Source organism: Anomaloglossus baeobatrachus, chromosome 11 (assembly GCF_048569485.1).
Source record: "Anomaloglossus baeobatrachus isolate aAnoBae1 chromosome 11, aAnoBae1.hap1, whole genome shotgun sequence".
In the NCBI taxonomy this organism is placed as follows: domain Eukaryota; kingdom Metazoa; phylum Chordata; class Amphibia; order Anura; family Aromobatidae; genus Anomaloglossus; species Anomaloglossus baeobatrachus.
The window spans coordinates 186,932,698-186,949,806 of record NC_134363.1 but is presented as its reverse complement, the minus strand read 5'-3'; the positions used below and the strand labels follow the sequence as shown (position 1 = coordinate 186,949,806).

The window sequence follows — 17,109 nt, the reverse complement described above, 5'->3', positions numbered from 1 at the left end:
TCTGCTGTAAAGGAGGGCCAACCACTGGGGTTCTGCCATAGAGAAGGGCTGGCCGCTGGGGTTCCATTGTAAAGGAGGGCCAACCACTGGGGTTCTGCCGTAGAGAAGGGCTGGCCGCTGGGGTTCCGCTGTAAAGGAGGGCCAACCACTGGGGTTCTGCCGTAGAGAAGGGCTGGCCGCTGGGGTTCCGCTGTAAAGGAGGGCCAACCACTGGGGTTCTGCCGTAGAAGAGGGCTGGCCGCTGGGGTTCCGCTGTATAGGAGGGCCAACCACTGGGGTTCTGCCATAGAGAAGGGCTGGCCGCTGGGGTTCTGCTGTAAAGGAGGGCCAACCACTGGGGTTCTGCCGTAGAGAAGGGCTGGCCGCTGGGGTTCCGCTGTAAAGGAGGGCCAACCACTGGGGTTCTGCCATAGAGAAGGGCTGGCCGCTGGGGTTCCGCTGTAAAGGAGGGCCAACCACTGGGGTTCTGCCGTAGAGAAGGGCTGGCCGCTGGGGTTCTGCTGTAAAGGAGGGCCAACCACTGGGGTTCTGCCGTAGAGAAGGGCTGGCCGCTGGGGTTCTGCTGTAAAGGAGGGCCAACCACTGGGGTTCTGCCATAGAGAAGGGCTGGCCGCTGGGGTTCTGCTGTAAAGGAGGGCCAACCACTGGGGTTCTGCCGTAGAGAAGGGCTGGCCACTGGGGTTCCGCTGTAAAGGAGGGCCAACCACTGGGGTTCTGCCGTGGAAGAGGGCTGGCCGCTGGGGTTCTGCCATAGAAGAGGGCTGGCCGCTGGGGTTCTGCCATAGAAGAGGGCTGGCCGCTGGGGTTCCATCATAGAGGAGGGCTGGCCGCTGGGGTGCTGCCATAGAAGAGGGCTGGCCGCTGGGGTTCTGCCATAGAGGAGGGCCGGCTGCTGGGGTTCTGCCATAGAGGAGGGCCGGCCGCTGGGGTTCTGCCATAGAAGAGGGCCGGCCGCTGAAGTTTTTCTGTCGAAGGGAAATTTCTACTGGGGCTCCCCCTTTGAGTGGGGATGGCCACCAGGGTTCCACTATAGATTGAAGCTGTGGCTCCGCTGTAGCAGGTGGACAGCTCTGCCATAGAATGACAGCCATCAAGCCTTCCTGGGGAGAGGGCGACAGCCACCAATGCTCCCCTGTATTCTGGGGGAGGCCACCAAGGCTCCATGGTAAAATGAGGGCTATGAAGCCTTCTAAGAGGGAGACAGCCCCCAATTCTCTCCTGTAGAGTGGAGATGGCCGCTGAGACCCGCCATAGAGGGGGGATATCTGACAGGGCTCCACAAAATATGAGCCTGGAGGGAGGGGGACTAGGGGTTTGGCAAAGGCTTATTGCCCTTACCTAGTTGAGGACATGCATGCTCGGTTGAGGTCAGTGTGCACGAGAGAGGCAGAGGGAATAGCTGCAGGCTGAATGAGTGTTCAGCTGGAAGTTGAGAAAAGTTCTGGGCACCTTAAGGGTTAAAAATGCATTTTTCCATGAGGACTGAATGCGGAGTTGTGGAACAGATGGAGGTGACTGATGGAGTTTGGTGACCTGGAGACCAACAGCTCGACCAGTGCGGAGAAGGTGCCCGTTGTTCTCTGGCCCCGGTCTGGCGTCCGGCCCGCTCGCTGCAGACGACCTTCCTGGACAGGTTCTTTCTGAGCTCCCGGAGTTTCTGGGGCAGCAGCAGAGTTACGCAGGCGGACGGGCGGTCGGACGGGCGGTCGGGGGCTCACCTGCCACGCAGCGGGTTCTCATTTCATATATGTGGGAATGGAAGCTGTATGTAAACCCTCCTGAACGCTTGTAAGGGGCGCAGATTCGGGGGCGTTCTGATCTTTACTATTAGGTTCACTCTTACTATGGCTATACTGTATACCCATGCATTGACTCCTAACGGAGAACTCCACCTGAAAGCTGAACATTTGGCCGAGGAGTCGGTCAGCCCTGAGCAGCTAACAAGTGTTTACCAATCGCACAAACACCCTGAAACTTTCCCAAAAGTCGGTAAAAACTTTTGTAAATGATCGGAGGCTGCGAATGTTTGTGTCTGGTGTGGAGTTTCGCTCATAAGTCACGGGCGGTGGTATAAAGGGGGGCTCTGTCCACGTTGCAGGTTATATACATGTGAATCTTTGTGCTTTTTGCCGTTTCAGGATCTGTTACAGAACTCCCCCAGCTCATTGACCGGCTTATCCAGCAACCCACAAGGAATCGTGGTGCCGTCCTCCGCCCTCCAGCAGAGCAGCCTCTCCATGACCACCGTCAACTCCTCGCAGGTTGTATCAGGTGGGAAAATGTCAAACTGAAATGGCTCGTACGGAAAAGAAAAATCACTTAATTATGGCCCCCCACATGCTCCCGCAGATCCCTGGTGTGGCCATAATTAATGAGGGTCTGCACGGTCTCCTCTATTATTCCTCCTGTAAATAACGGACTGCCATTGACTTCTGGGAGTCACCATTCTCTCTCATCAATTGTGTCCCAGATCTGATAGGATAATGTAGGGAATGAGCAATGTTGACTCACATTTCCAGGAGTAATAACAGAGGATCAGCACAATACAGTTCCATTAATATTTACTAACATAGGCATGTCAGTAAGGTTGAGAATTCCTCTTTATGTGGGGTACTTTATAACTTCCCTATGGGACCCATGATCACTTCACTTGGCCTTCATACACATGGCTGGTGTATATTCAGGTCTGCAGAGAGTACACAGGTATGAGGGTCTGACACATCGGTCCCTGGTATTGGGGTCTGACATCCCGCAGAGCACAGTGGTGACGGATGGGGTTGCCCCTGTATATCTTATACTTTCTATGATATGAAGTTTTCCGCCTGTCGCGTTCGGCGCGGTCTTGGTTCCGGCCTCGCGCTGCGTCCTGTCTGCGGTGGCTTTCTTTTGCGTCTGCTCCACGTGTGGATATTATTATTACTTTCCTTATTGCAATATTCTCGGGTGGATGGAGGAGGGCGCCGGGGTACAATGCCACAAATCTCTCATCATGTAGATGTATTCTTCATGAGGGAAAGATCCGGGATCCCTCTGCAAAATAGTTTAACCCCTCTGAGCCCAGACTTTGTTTACATAAGACAGAAGCCATTACGTCTCCTAGGTGTGAACCTGCCGCTCTTTGGTTCATTTTTTGCAATATTATATTTGGGGTTTTTTTCCCTAATTTTTATATTCATGATAATAAAATGGCGGGTTGATTAGGAGCCATGGTGAGAAAATACAGCACAGTAAGGCTATGTGTGCACCTTGCCATTTTTTTCTGACTACAAAGATGCAGCGTTTTTGGCCGCTAAGAATGCACAAAAATGCACCTGTGGCAAAAAAGCATCAGTAAAAACGCATTGCATTTTTACCGCTTTTCGGTGCATTTTGCTGCGTTTTTTATCTGTGTTTTGCTGCTTTTTTCCAATGCATTGCATGGGTGAAAACCACAGAAAAGAATTGACATGACCATTTTTTTTCCAGCTCAAAAACGCAGCTAAAAAAAAAAGTTGTGTACGGACAGCAAAAATGAAAACTCATAGACTTTCTGGGGAAGCAAAGTCATGCAGTTTTGAGCCCCAAAACACACAAAAACGCAAAAAAAACCCGCCCAGTGCGCACATAGCCTAAATCCAATAACGTGACACATCCCCGGGAACGGTCGTTCTGTGCGTCGCGGATTATTGAGCAGAGTTTCCGTGTCAGATAGAAAATTAATTATACTTCAAAACAGAGGTTAACAGGTGACATCATCAATGAACCCGCAAATGTGGCGACATCAGAATATGGATCTGAGGATTGTAAATGTGACCCTACATTAATTCTCTTTGGAAGTTATTAGGGGAAACGTTTGCACTTTTGGGGCTTTTATGTATTGAAGAATTTGTGTAAGCGGAGTTATAAGATGAGCGACTGTCAGACGTGACCCGGCTGGACCGTCCTTGTGCCCCGGTGCCTGGCAGACGCGCCCCCGTGCCCGTCACTATATAATGAGATCTAATATTGATATTCAGGTGGAGAACCTGCTTATATATAATGAATCCTGACCGTCACCTGTCTGTACATTGTATTTACTGACTATAGATTTCCTGACGATATTATGTCAGGAGACACAGAATAGATAGAAAGTCCCGTGTTATGACTCGTGTCCTGATCTTGTCGTCAGCCGGCTCCGCGGGGGCGTACACCGAGGCACAGCTAATATGCACGGTATATAGTCTGTAGTATATGAGTGCAGGGTTGAATGTTACAGGCATGTAAGCATATTCCCCGTGTGTCCGCACGTAACGTCTGGTCTCTGGTCTTCGCAGGAGGCGCACTTTACCAACCAGTTGCAATGGTAACATCCCAGGGACAAGTAGTAACACAAGCGATCCCACAAGGAGCCATCCAGATCCAAAACGCACAGGTAAATAAAGGCGTGAGTGATGAATTGTGACTGCCAGTGACATCTGGAGACTGTAGGATAAGACGAGGAGGAGGCTCGGACTTCACAACCTCACAATCTCTGCAGCGTCTTTACACGCATTAAACGAAAGCAGCATCAAAAAGGGGAATCTCTAATGATCCAAGAAAGCAAAAGTGCCTGTAAATAAAAAGATCCAACACTTAGAATTACGACATTGCATTTTAATTGGAGAAAATCCCCTACTGTTTTGTGTACGCAGCTCCAATGCAGAACTATGTGTGTGTATGATGGGACTTCCCAGGAACTGCATGCAATCTTTATCATTAGAGGGGTAGGTCTGCGTACACGCTGCGCAGCATTATAGGGTATTTTCAGGTAGGAGCATGAGCCCAGCCTTATCCCTCGGGCAGACGATGAACATTAGATTGGTGGGGTCCGGTTATTCTTACACCCCCTTTCCTGCTGCTTGAAGCTGCTCGCGTTCATCTGCTTCATCCCCCCTTCTCCTGCCTCGGATATAAACTTGTATTTTTCTGGAGCTTCCTTTTCAAATTTTGGGCAAAACTGGAGGAAATTAGGAGGCAGTTGCCGTCTCCCCTCCATTTATTCCTGTCCTCGGTGTCTGAGATTCATTGCCCCTTTCTGCAATGTAAGGAGATGTGATATGGGAAGGACTCGGCGTCTCCTGACACTGCAGGACGTGCGTAGTCTGTGCAGCGTGACATTACAGGGTGGAATCTCCCTTTAAGGCGACTTTGTGGCGGTTCAGAGCCGGCGGCCGCCTGCCATGTCCTGGTGCTACTGTAGATCTTCTTTCTATCACCGCACAGTCCCCGCTCCTGTCACAAAAATTGTCAGACAATGCACAATGATGATGGGAACATCCAAGCTCCACCGAGACCCCCAAGTAAAATGTGAGCTGCCGGCCGCGTCTCCGGGGCCGTCCCCAGGCACTCGGTAAGAGCCAGAAGCTTATTTGCAGCTGCTCTTTGGTGGAGGAAGCCTCTCTTAGAATTGGCGGCCTGTGTTTCACCTCTGCAAGAAATTGAATGATGGATGAAGAGCTATAAAAATGTCTGCAATGCCGGCTTTGTTTATGTCCATAACTGCGCTTGATGGGCTGATGAAATCCATTCATAAATGAAACTGCAGGACCGCAAAGTGCGACTCCGGAGACAAAAGTTTTTCTACAAATAAATCACATTTTCATTAAAAAAAAAAAAAGTTTTCATTGTTATGAGTGGAGGAGGAAACTTGTGTGATGGCCCCTGGAGGAGCGCAGGGTGATACGGTGGCATCCCACCCCCTGTGCCGAGAGATCTGCCGTCAGAACCGCCAACAATGGCGCAATCGGGACTCCTACTCTAATGTATTCATCTACATGGCCGCGCAGCCACATATAGGGGCACATAATGTATGGATTATTGTTAATTAGTATTTATTGGGAGGCAAGTATGAAAAGCAGCCGATCCGCCATTGTGCTTTATGCCCTTCTGCAATGACGGCGATTCAGGGACACGTTCTCATCACGTTGCACAATGTAGTCACGAGGACTCACTATTTATGTGGGATCTATGAAGGTACGGAGGACTTTCTGATTATTCTTTTGCTCCATTTTTTTATATGATGATTATTATATAAACATGCAGATTATATGTATTTTTCCAATATTTTAGTGACTATTTAGTTGCTCATTTGTAGTGCACAGTATCATGTAATAGGCGGAGGGCAGTCCTGGGGGCCTTCATTGGGCTCTGGTTACACCTTGCAATCACATGGCGGGAACGGCAATGGGTGACAGAGGAAGCCTCCTGAATGTGCAACTGTTTAGATGCTGCGGATGTTATTGCCCGCACCATCTGAGGGGTTAACCTCTGGGGTCGGAGCGCTCTCTGCTGCCGGACCTTACAGCCGCTGCGATTGTTATTGACCGCACCATCTGAGGGGTTAACCTCTGGGGTCGGAGCACTCTCTGCTGCCGGACCTTACAGCCGCTGCCTCGGCTCCTGGGCTGCCATCACTCCACATGACATTAGTTACATAGCGGGATCATCATGAATGTATTGTACATGACTGCAAGGGTTAATGAGCTTTCAGACACAACACAGGTGAAGGCGAGCTACTTTGCATACTTTTTTCCCAGGATGCATTGCCCCCGGAGACTCTGTGCTTGCAGGATCTCCCGAGAGAGAACCTCTCATGAGTCCGCCCGGATCCTGATGATGGAGGCGGCTGCGAAGCTAAATGATGTTTTCTTACATGAGGTCGGGGGGAAAGATCCCTGCGAGATGATCCGCTGCAGGGCATCTTCATATGCAGAGTTATCGCGCTGCGTCATTAATGTTTGCAATGCATATTTTAATTTTCACCTTTCAGATTCTGTTTGCTAAGCTGCAGGAAATTAACCACGCTTCCAAGGAATTTAATTTGTATCCAATTACAAAAAGACGGAACACGTAGTGAGATGCCCCAAAGCCGACGCTGGTGATGATTTAGCTGTAGCAGAGAACATGTCAAAAATCACGGAACGTTCGCTGCAGTTTCGGCCTGTCTGCAATGAAATCGGCGTGATCTCCAGAAAAGCCCAATATTCACCATCTTGTCTGCAAAGTCCCCTGAAGTCACTGACAGCCGAGCCGCGCAGAAGAGGCTATGGACAGTGTCGAAGTGCCAAGCAATGAAACCAGAGGCTGTGTCATCCAGACATCCATAAAATGTGCGACTGCACCAGGCAGAGTCTAAAATCCATCATCATGAAGAGGCAAAATGCAGCCCTCTGACCGTAACCGGCAACATGGCATATTGTGCACCACCGAAGACTATGGAAGGGCCGCATGCAGAACGGACTGGTGACAGCTGAAACATCAGCGGACTTCAAAAGTGTAACGCCAGCTGTAATGGGTATTCATTTTCAGACTACAGCCAGCACCAGTGTACTAAGTGGTCAATGTGAAAACCTGCAACAGGGAGCTCCCCCTAGTGGTGGCTGCAGACAGGATCTTATGTATCTCTCTTATCATGTATCTCTGTATACAGGGAGCTCCCCCTAGTGGTGGCTGCAGACAGAATCTTATCATATATCTCTATATACAGGGAGCTCCCCCTAGTGGTGACTGCAGACAGGATCTTATCATGTATCTCTGTATACAGGGAGCTCCCCCTAGTGGTGGCTGCAGACAGGATCTTATCATGTATCTCTGTATACAGGGAGCTCCCCTTAGTGGTGGCTGCAGACAGGATCTTATCATGTATCTCTGTATACAGAGACCTCCCCCTAGTGGTGGCTGCAGACAGGATCTTATCATGTATCTCTGTATGCAGGGAGCTCCCCCTAGTGGTGGCTGCAGACAGGATCTTATCATTTATCTCTGTATACAGGGAGCTCTCCCTAGTGGTGGCTGCAGACAGGATCTTATCATGTATATCTGTATACAGGGAGCTCCCCCTAGTGGTGGCTGCAGACAGAATCTTATCATGTATCTCTGTATACAGGGAGCTCTCCCTAGTGGTGGCTGCAGACAGGATCTTATCATGTATATCTGTATACAGGGAGCTCCCCCTAGTGGTGGCTGCAGACAGGATCTTATCATGTATCTCTGTATACAGGCAGCTCCCCCTAGTGGTGACTGCAGACAGGATCTTATCATGTATCTCTGTATACAGGGAGCTCCCTCTAGTGGTGGCTGCAGACAGGAGCTTATCATGTATCTCTGTATACAGGGAGCTCCCCCTAGTGGTGGCTGCAGACAGAATCTTATCATGTATCTCTGCATACAGGGAGCTCCCCCTAGTGGTGGCTGCAGGCAGAAGCTTATCATGTATCTCTGTATACAGGGAGCTCCCCCTAGTGGTGGCTGCAGACAGGATCTTATCATGTATCTCTGTATACAGGGAGTTCCCCCTAGTGGTGGCTGCAGACAGGATCTTATCATGTATCTCTGTATACAGGGAGCTCCCACTAGTGGTGACTGCAGATAGGATCTTATCATGTATCTCCGTATACAGGGAGCTCCCCCTAGTGGTGACTGCAGACAGGAGCTTATCATGTATCTCTGTATACAGGGAGCTCCCCCTAGTGGTGGCTGCAGACAGAATCTTATCATGTATCTCTGCATACAGGGAGCTCCCCCTAGTGGTGGCTGCAAACAGGATCTTATCATGTATCTCTGTATACAGGGAGCTCCCCCTAGTGGTGGCTGCAGACAGGATCTTATCATGTATCTCTGTATACAGGGAGCTGCCCCTAGTGGTGACTGCAGACAGGATCTTATCATGTATCTCTGCATACAGGGAGCTCCCCCTAGTGGTGACTGCAGACAGGATCTGATCATGTATCTCTGTATACAGGGAGCCCCCCCCTAGTGGTGGCTGCAGACAGGATCTTATCATGTATCTCTGTATACAGGGAGCTCCCACTAGTGGTGACTGTAGACAGGATCTTATCATGTATCTCTGTGTGCAGGGAGCTCCCCCTAGTGGTGGCTGCAGACAGGATCTTATCATGTATCTCTGTATCCAGGGAGCTCCCCCTAGTGGTGGCTGCAGACAGGATCTTATCATGTATCTCTGTATACAGGGAGCTCCCCCTAGTGGTGGCTGCAGACAGGATCTTATCATGTATCTCTGTATACAGGGAGCTCCCCCTAGTGGTGGCTGCAGACAGGATCTTATCATGTATCTCTGTATACAGGGAGCTCCCCCTAGTGGTGGCTGCAGACAGGATCTTATCATGTATCTCTGTATACAGGGAGCTCCCCCTAGTGGTGACTGCAGACAGGATCTTATCATGTATCTCTGTATACAGGGAGCTCCCCCTAGTGGTGACTGCAGACAGGATCTTATCATGTATCTCTGTATACAGGGAGCTCCCCCTAGTGGTGACTGCAGACAGGATCTGATCATGTATCTCTGTATACAGGGAGCTCCCCCTAGTGGTGGCTGCAGACAGGATCTTATCATGTATCTCTGCATACAGGGAGCGCCCCCTAGTGGTGACTGCAATCAGGATCTGATCATGTATCTCTGTATACAGGGAGCTCCCCCTAGTGGTGGCTGCAGACAGGATCTTATCATGTATCTCTGTATACAGGGAGCTCCCCCTAGTGGTGGCTGCAGACAGAATGTTATCATGTATCTCTGTATACAGGGAGCTCCCCCTAGTGGTGGCTGCAGACAGAATGTTATCATGTATCTCTGTATACAGGGAGCTCCCCCTAGTGGTGGCTGCAGGCAGGAGCTTATCATGTATCTCTGTATACAGGGAGCTCCCTCTAGTGGTGGCTGCAGACAGGATCTTATCATGTATCTCTGCATACAGGGAGCTCCCCCTAGTGGTGACTGCAGACAGGATCTGATCATGTATCTCTGCATACAGGGAGCTCCCCCTAGTGGTGGCTGCAGACAGGATCTTATCATGTATCTCTGTATACAGGGAGCTGCCCCTAGTGGTGACTGCAGACAGGATCTTATCATGTATCTCTGCATACAGGGAGCTCCCCCTAGTGGTGACTGCAGACAGGATCTGATCATATATCTCTGTATACAGGGAGTTCCCCCTAGTGGTGGCTGCAGACAGGATCTTATCATGTATCTCTGTATACAGGGAGCTCCCCCTAGTGGTGACTGCAGACAGGATCTGATCATATATCTCTGTATACAGGGAGTTCCCCCTAATGGTTGCTGCAGACAGAATCTTATCATGTATCTCTGTATACAGGGAGCTCCCTCTAGTGGTGGCTGCAGACAGGATCTTATCATGTATCTCTGTATACAGGGAGCTCCCCCTAGTGGTGGCTGCAGACAGGATCTTATCATGTATCTCTGTATACAGGGAGCTCCCCCTAGTGGTGGCTGCAGACAGGATCTTATCATGTATCTCTGTATACAGGGAGCTCCCCCTAGTGGTGACTGCAGACAGGATCTTATCATGTATCTCTGTATACAGGGAGCTCCCCCTAGTGGTGGCTGCAGACAGGAGCTTATCATGTATCTCTGTATACAGGGAGCTCCCCCTAGTGGTGGCTGCAGACAGGATCTGATCATGTATCTCTGCATACAGGGAGCTCCCCCTAGTGGTGGCTGCAGACAGGATCTTATCATGTATCTCTGTATACAGGGAGCTGCCCCTAGTGGTGACTGCAGACAGGATCTTATCATGTATCTCTGCATACAGGGAGCTCCCCCTAGTGGTGACTGCAGACAGGATCTGATCATATATCTCTGTATACAGGGAGTTCCCCCTAGTGGTGGCTGCAGACAGGATCTTATCATGTATCTCTGTATACAGGGAGCTCCCCCTAGTGGTGACTGCAGACAGGATCTGATCATATATCTCTGTATACAGGGAGTTCCCCCTAGTGGTTGCTGCAGACAGAATCTTATCATGTATCTCTGTATACAGGGAGCTCCCTCTAGTGGTGGCTGCAGACAGGATCTTATCATGTATCTCTGTATACAGGGAGCTCCCCCTAGTGGTGGCTGCAGACAGGATCTTATCATGTATCTCTGTATACAGGGAGCTCCCCCTAGTGGTGACTGCAGACAGGATCTTATCATGTATCTCTGTATACAGGGAGCTCCCCCTAGTGGTGGCTGCAGACAGGAGCTTATCATGTATCTCTGTATACAGGGAGCTCCCCCTAGTGGTGGCTGCAGACAGGATCTTATCATGTATCTCTGTATACTGGGAGCTCCCCCTAGTGGTGGCTGCAGACAGGATCTTATCATGTATCTCTGTATACAGGGAGCTCCCCCTAGTGGTGGCTGCAGACAGGATCTTATCATGTATCTCTGTATACAGGGAGCTCCCCTTAGTGGTGACTGCAGACAGGAGCTTATCATGTATCTCTGTATACAGGGAGCTCCCCCTAGTGGTGGCTGCAGACAGGATCTTATCATGTATCTCTGTATACTGGGAGCTCCCCCTAGTGGTGGCTGCAGACAGGATATTATCATGTCTCTCTGTATACAGGGAGCTCCCCCTAGTGGTGACTGCAGACAGGATCTTATCATGTATCTCTGTATACAGGGAGCTCCCCCTAGTGGTGGCTGCAGACAGGATCTTATCATGTATCTCTGTATACAGGGAGCTCCCCCTAGTGGTGGCTGCAGACAGGAGCTTATCATGTATCTCTGTATACAGGGAGCTCCCCCTAGTGGTGGCTGCAGACAGGATCTTATCATGTATCTCTGTATACTGGGAGCTCCCCCTAGTGGTGGCTGCAGACAGGATCTTATCATGTATCTCTGTATACAGGGAGCTCCCCCTAGTGGTGGCTGCAGACAGGATCTTATCATGTATCTCTGTATACAGGGAGCTCCCCCTAGTGGTGGCTGCAGACAGGATCTTATCATGTATCTCTGTATACAGGGAGCTCCCCTTAGTGGTGACTGCAGACAGGAGCTTATCATGTATCTCTGTATACAGGGAGCTCCCCCTAGTGGTGGCTGCAGACAGGATCTTATCATGTATCTCTGTATACTGGGAGCTCCCCCTAGTGGTGGCTGCAGACAGGATATTATCATGTCTCTCTGTATACAGGGAGCTCCCCCTAGTGGTGACTGCAGACAGGATCTTATCATGTATCTCTGTATACAGGGAGCTCCCCCTAGTGGTGGCTGCAGACAGGATCTTATCATGTATCTCTGTATACAGGAATCTCCCCCTAGTGGTGGCTGCAGACAGGATCTTATCATGTATCTCTGTATACAGGGAGCTCCCCCTAGTGGTGACTGCAGACAGGACCCTTTGTATCTCTGTATACAGGGAGCTCCCTCTAGTGGAGGCTGCAGACAGGCTCTTATCATGTATCTCTGTATACAGGGAGCTCCCTCTAGTGGTGACTGCAGACAGGATCTTATCCTGTATATCTGGGTGCAGGGAGCCTTTTCTGGCACAAGTAATGTCTGGATTGGAGCACATTTATCTATATCTTGATGTGCGTCATTCAATTTCTAGCCTTTTTCAACCTCTGCAGGAAAATCTGACCGCACAGCAGCTGTGATTAGTAATTCAGGTTCCCCTGTGGAGGTCCTAGAACCTGCTGCAGTCACCTATAGAGTGGTATAGCGTCTGTGATATGTTGCTCACAGTGCTAGGAAATGCTGGGAGTTGTAGTGTCGGCACCTTTGGAGGCCTCTGCTATGGAGTGCTGTATATATAACCTGTGATTTGGGAATCTGCAGATGACGAGTTCTCTCTTAGATGTGAAGGAGCCATTTTCTGGTCGCACAGCCCATTCATATATATGTGATCACACAGACCGGCCTGCCTCACTTCCCGTCCACCGTCGCCAAGGAAACCACGATGCTATTGTGAGCTGGGGGGGATCAGAAAGTGGTCGTCATGACAACGCGTACTGCCTTTTTAAGCCTGACTTCCTGAGAAGAAAGGAGCAGCTTAGAAGATAAAGTCTGAGAGCGGCGACAAAACCATCAGCATCTGGGAAAGCGACAGTCCCACGAGGTGCACGCAACAAAATCCCCCCCATCCGTACAAGAATGGAAAATATGGAACGTCTGCACGCCCGGCATCAACACGCTCCCGATAAGGTGCACAGCGGAGAACGGCGCCACGAGGACCAGATGTGTATATTATGTGTATATGTCCAGGCTTATAACTACAGTGTCATCTCATTAGCCATGGGGGGGGTCTGTCATTACAGGATCAACCACCGGAGCACGAGACCCCCCCATAAGGGAAGATTGGGGGCAGAAAGGCTGGATCTCAACCAGAATAAGATCAAAAGTCCCACATTATCCTCATCAGCACATCATGTCCACCAAGATGGAAGAGGCAGAATGACTGTGTCTAAAAACTGCTCCTCTTCATCATTTGTGATGACTTGTAAGACGAGGGACGAGGCCTCGATGTAAAGGAGCGTGAATATTGGGCACAGGGCGAGTCCTGATGTGCAGCACAATGGCACACCTTACTGACGTTACTGACACACGGAGAGCCAAGCAATTGGTGTAAGATTAGTCCATCAAATAATCGCCAAATTTATCAACCAGCCCAAACCATTGCGATAAATCTGTCACCTTCAAGGACGGTCTTGTCGAAGTTTACACTGTGTAAGAATTAGACGGTATTGATCAATCTGCCCCTTCAAGTCTCCATCACCGAGGTGAAAAATAGACAGCCGCACTCTGTAGCACTAAAGCATAGAAACATTAAGGGAATTATGGAGCTGCATTACTGCTACTGCTAGAAAAGCCCCGGATAGAGGCATATCATGAAAGAGATACGCCTTGTCGCTGGCTGCTGGGCTCTCGTAAACTGGAACTTTATGCTCTAAGTATCTATTTAAATTTTTCGATTTTTAATAGTAGTAATGCAGGTCTATTATTTCCTTAATGTTTGCATGCTTTAGTGCTACAGAGTGCAGCTGTCTATTTTGTAGTTTATTCTTACGGTTTGCACCTGTTCACATTTGTCTGTTGTTGATGTGCGGGTCAGTTTTTTTATTACCATGACCAAGCTGGACCCTATGGGGTCTCTGACTGTTATTTTTTGTCTATGGGTATCGGCAGAGCACGTTACTAGAGGTTTCTTACTCACAGACCCCCCCCACCAATCCTCCATTACCGCTGCACAGGTCTCCTGGTTACTGTATGTGACCACTGCAGGCAGTCACTCATTTGTAGAGCCAAAACAGGATGAAGAAAGCCAGGCAGAGTTTGACTTGTTATTGGCAATGCTCCCGGGGAGGAAGAAAGACCTTGTTTTGTTAGAGAAACATCTCCTGGTTCTGCCTCTGACATCCCACATCTCATCATCCGGGCACAGGGCAGGGGTCTCTGCACACCCCAATCTCACACCCTACATATCAGCGAGATGGGGCAGATGCATCCAGTGACAGGCCGCGTCCAGCGTCACCCAGTGATGTATACGTCCCCTCATCTGTGTGTATGTATGAAAGGAGAGGACGATTGATGTTTTGCTTTTCCTTTAAATCCATAAATTGTAACCTCCCCAGTCTAATTGTGGCCGCCTGCGACGTCCACCCCGGCTCAAGCCTTCTGTGAACAATTCAGCAGTAGTTGCAATTGAACCATTTAAGGATGGTCGTCCTTCGCTCTCTCTCGGGGGCTCCCAGGTTATCATGGTTAGGACAGGTCATCAATGACAGACTGTTGGGGGTCCAAGACCCAGAACCCGCCAATCAGCTGCTTTTAGCTCCTGCATCAGCCGGATATAGAGTGTAAATCTGGATCTGCACGGCCCCATACACCATGCAATGTCCATCCTCGGTACAGCAGCTCAGATGTCATTCACTCTGATAGGAGCTGCAGTACTGAGAACGGCCACTATCCAGTGTATGGCACTGTGTGCATCCAGGGGAGCTTATGGGACAGTCCCATAGACAATGAATGGAGCGGAGGCAGAGTCTGCTCCTTTGCTCAGTGCAGACGGGGTTGCAGATCTCAGTTTCGGGATGGCTTGTTGTCCAGTGGTCGGACCCAAACGATCAGCAAGTTCTATACTATCGATAAGTAACCCTTTACATTTTGCTGAAGATCGATCCTCCCTATGAGCAGCACAACGCCGCTCTCCATTATGGGCGCTCTGTAGATGTTCCTGCTTTTGTGCGTGTTTTTGTTTGTATGCTTTTTTTTGCCTTATTTGTTAAGAAAAGGACGTTCTTACATTGTTTTCTTCAGGGGGCGATGAATCTGGTGGATGTAAAGCACATTTCATACTCAGGCTTCTCTGCTGTCCCACAGGTCAATCTGGAACTGACCTCTCTGCTTGACGGGGAAGATAAAAAGTCTAAAAACAAGCGCGGAGTCCTCCCGAAGCACGCCACCAACATAATGCGCTCATGGCTTTTCCAGCATCTAATGGTAAGAGCCACTAAAACACACAGCCAGCCCACTGGGAAGGGGAACGTGGACGTGGCCCCTAATCTCCAGATTGCAGTGGAGATACTGGGCATATACTGGGGGTGCTGGGAGTGTACTGGGTGGATGGTCATGTGAGAGCATAAGGAGGCCACTTAGATTATATCCTGGCACTATGGTGATGGTGTAGATGGGATAATATAGACTGGTAGAGTCCAGAAATCCTGTAGATTTCTAATTCAGCCCTAAATTCTTAGGTGATGTTTTAGGGTTCTTGAGGACATGTATGTGCTTGTGTGCAGCAACACATAGGGATCCAACAATCCGGGGTGCCGGACTTCTGACATCTGCATCTCATAAGTCACAATAATAGACGAGAGTCAATACTGTCTGCCGTATTTCCTGGAGTTTCCCAGTTCTATTCCATTTACCAGTTTAGAGGGAAGAGTTTTAGACGTTAATACTGACGATGTACAAAGCAAGATTATAGAAGTAAGTGCTAGCATTCAAAAGCCTCTTTTTTTTGCGGCCACCACTAGGGGGAGCTCTGTATAATTCTGTCTGTATTGAGCTCCCTCTAGTGGTGACTGAAGGCAGAAAGGCTTTTGGAACATTTCTTCAGATCTATCGCATTAAAAAAAAAAAATGGGAAAATTTCGGATTAGGAAGATGGCAAATAAAAAGTGAGATTACACAGAGGCCATGGAGGAGCTCGGGGGAAGATTCTGATCTTTTCCTAAGATCTCCCAGTACAGCCCGATGATTTGCTGTGTGGTTCGTTGTTCGGGGGCGAGGGGCCATTGTCACGGCTCTGCTGCCTGCAGTCTCGCTTTTCTCTACAACTTTTCAGTAAAGAATAGATGTGATATAGAAGCCAATGGTGCATTTAAGGACGAGTTTATGTGAAGAGCAGAGTAATGAAATCTTAAATGTCACTGAACCTTTAGTATTCATTAGCTCGGTGCTGACCCAGTGGCTGCACGGATAATGGCCTCTAGTGTTTTCTTCTGTCCTCCCAGCTTCTCCTCATACCTGCCATGTCCAGGGGGGCAGAGAACACAATTTACCCTTTATCAAATTAAAGTTTTATGTCAAGAACTTCCATCTGCAAAATATCCACAGTAAGAGTGTATTCACATCTGCGTACAAATATGCGCAGTGCAATCCGATAAAAAAATAAATCGCACTGCACTCGCCCCAATGTTATTCAGTGAGGAGGAAAAAACTCTCCGCATGCTGTGTACAGAAACAGCCAGAATTTGCGGATGTATATAAAGCGCCGCGGCATACGTTAGCGCTATATGACGATAAAGATTATTATTATTACTAATAATTTCCACTGTGGTTTTCTGAATACAGCCGGCATTTCTTATGAAGAAAAAAAAGTATCAAAACCAGTACAGTGCGAGTTTAACGTATTTTGATGCGTTTTTTTCCCCACTGAAATCAGAATAGTTCATCACTAAAAAGAAGGGAATTTTGTTTACTTACCGTAAATTCCTTTTCTTCTAGCTCCAATTGGGAGACCCAGACAATTGGGTGTATAGCTACTGCCTCCGGAGGCCACACAAAGTACTACACTTAAAAGTGTAAGGCCCCTCCCCTTCTGGCTATACACCCCCCCGTGGGATCACGGGCTCCTCAGTTTTAGTGCAAAAGCAAGAAGGAGGAAAGCCAATAACTGTTTTAAATACAAATTCAACCCGAGAAACAACCTCGGAGAACTGAACTGTTCAACATGAACAACATGTGCACCCGAAAAAAACAAACTTCCTAAGAAAACAGGGCGGGTGCTGGGTCTCCCAATTGGAGCTAGAAGAAAAGGAATTTACGGTAAGTAAACAAAATTCCCTTCTTCTTTGTCGCTCCTAATTGGG

The 17,109-nt window shown here is 49.1% G+C and overlaps 1 protein-coding gene across 8 annotated transcripts in view; it reads left to right on the top strand.

The window, feature by feature from the left end:
- Positions 1–17,109, top strand: part of PKNOX2 (PBX/knotted 1 homeobox 2) — a 410,686-nt gene that overhangs the window by 380,852 nt on the left and 12,725 nt on the right. For 7 of the 8 annotated variants that reach the window (XM_075328081.1, XM_075328085.1, XM_075328082.1 and 4 more), the window contains 3 exons: positions 2,139–2,271; positions 4,293–4,390; positions 15,053–15,235. In XM_075328081.1, coding sequence (XP_075184196.1) covers positions 2,139–2,271; positions 4,293–4,390; positions 15,053–15,235 — 414 coding nt within the window. The remainder of the gene's footprint in view (positions 1–2,138; positions 2,272–4,292; positions 4,391–15,052; positions 15,236–17,109) is intronic. The other variant, XM_075328083.1, reaches the window with a different exon arrangement.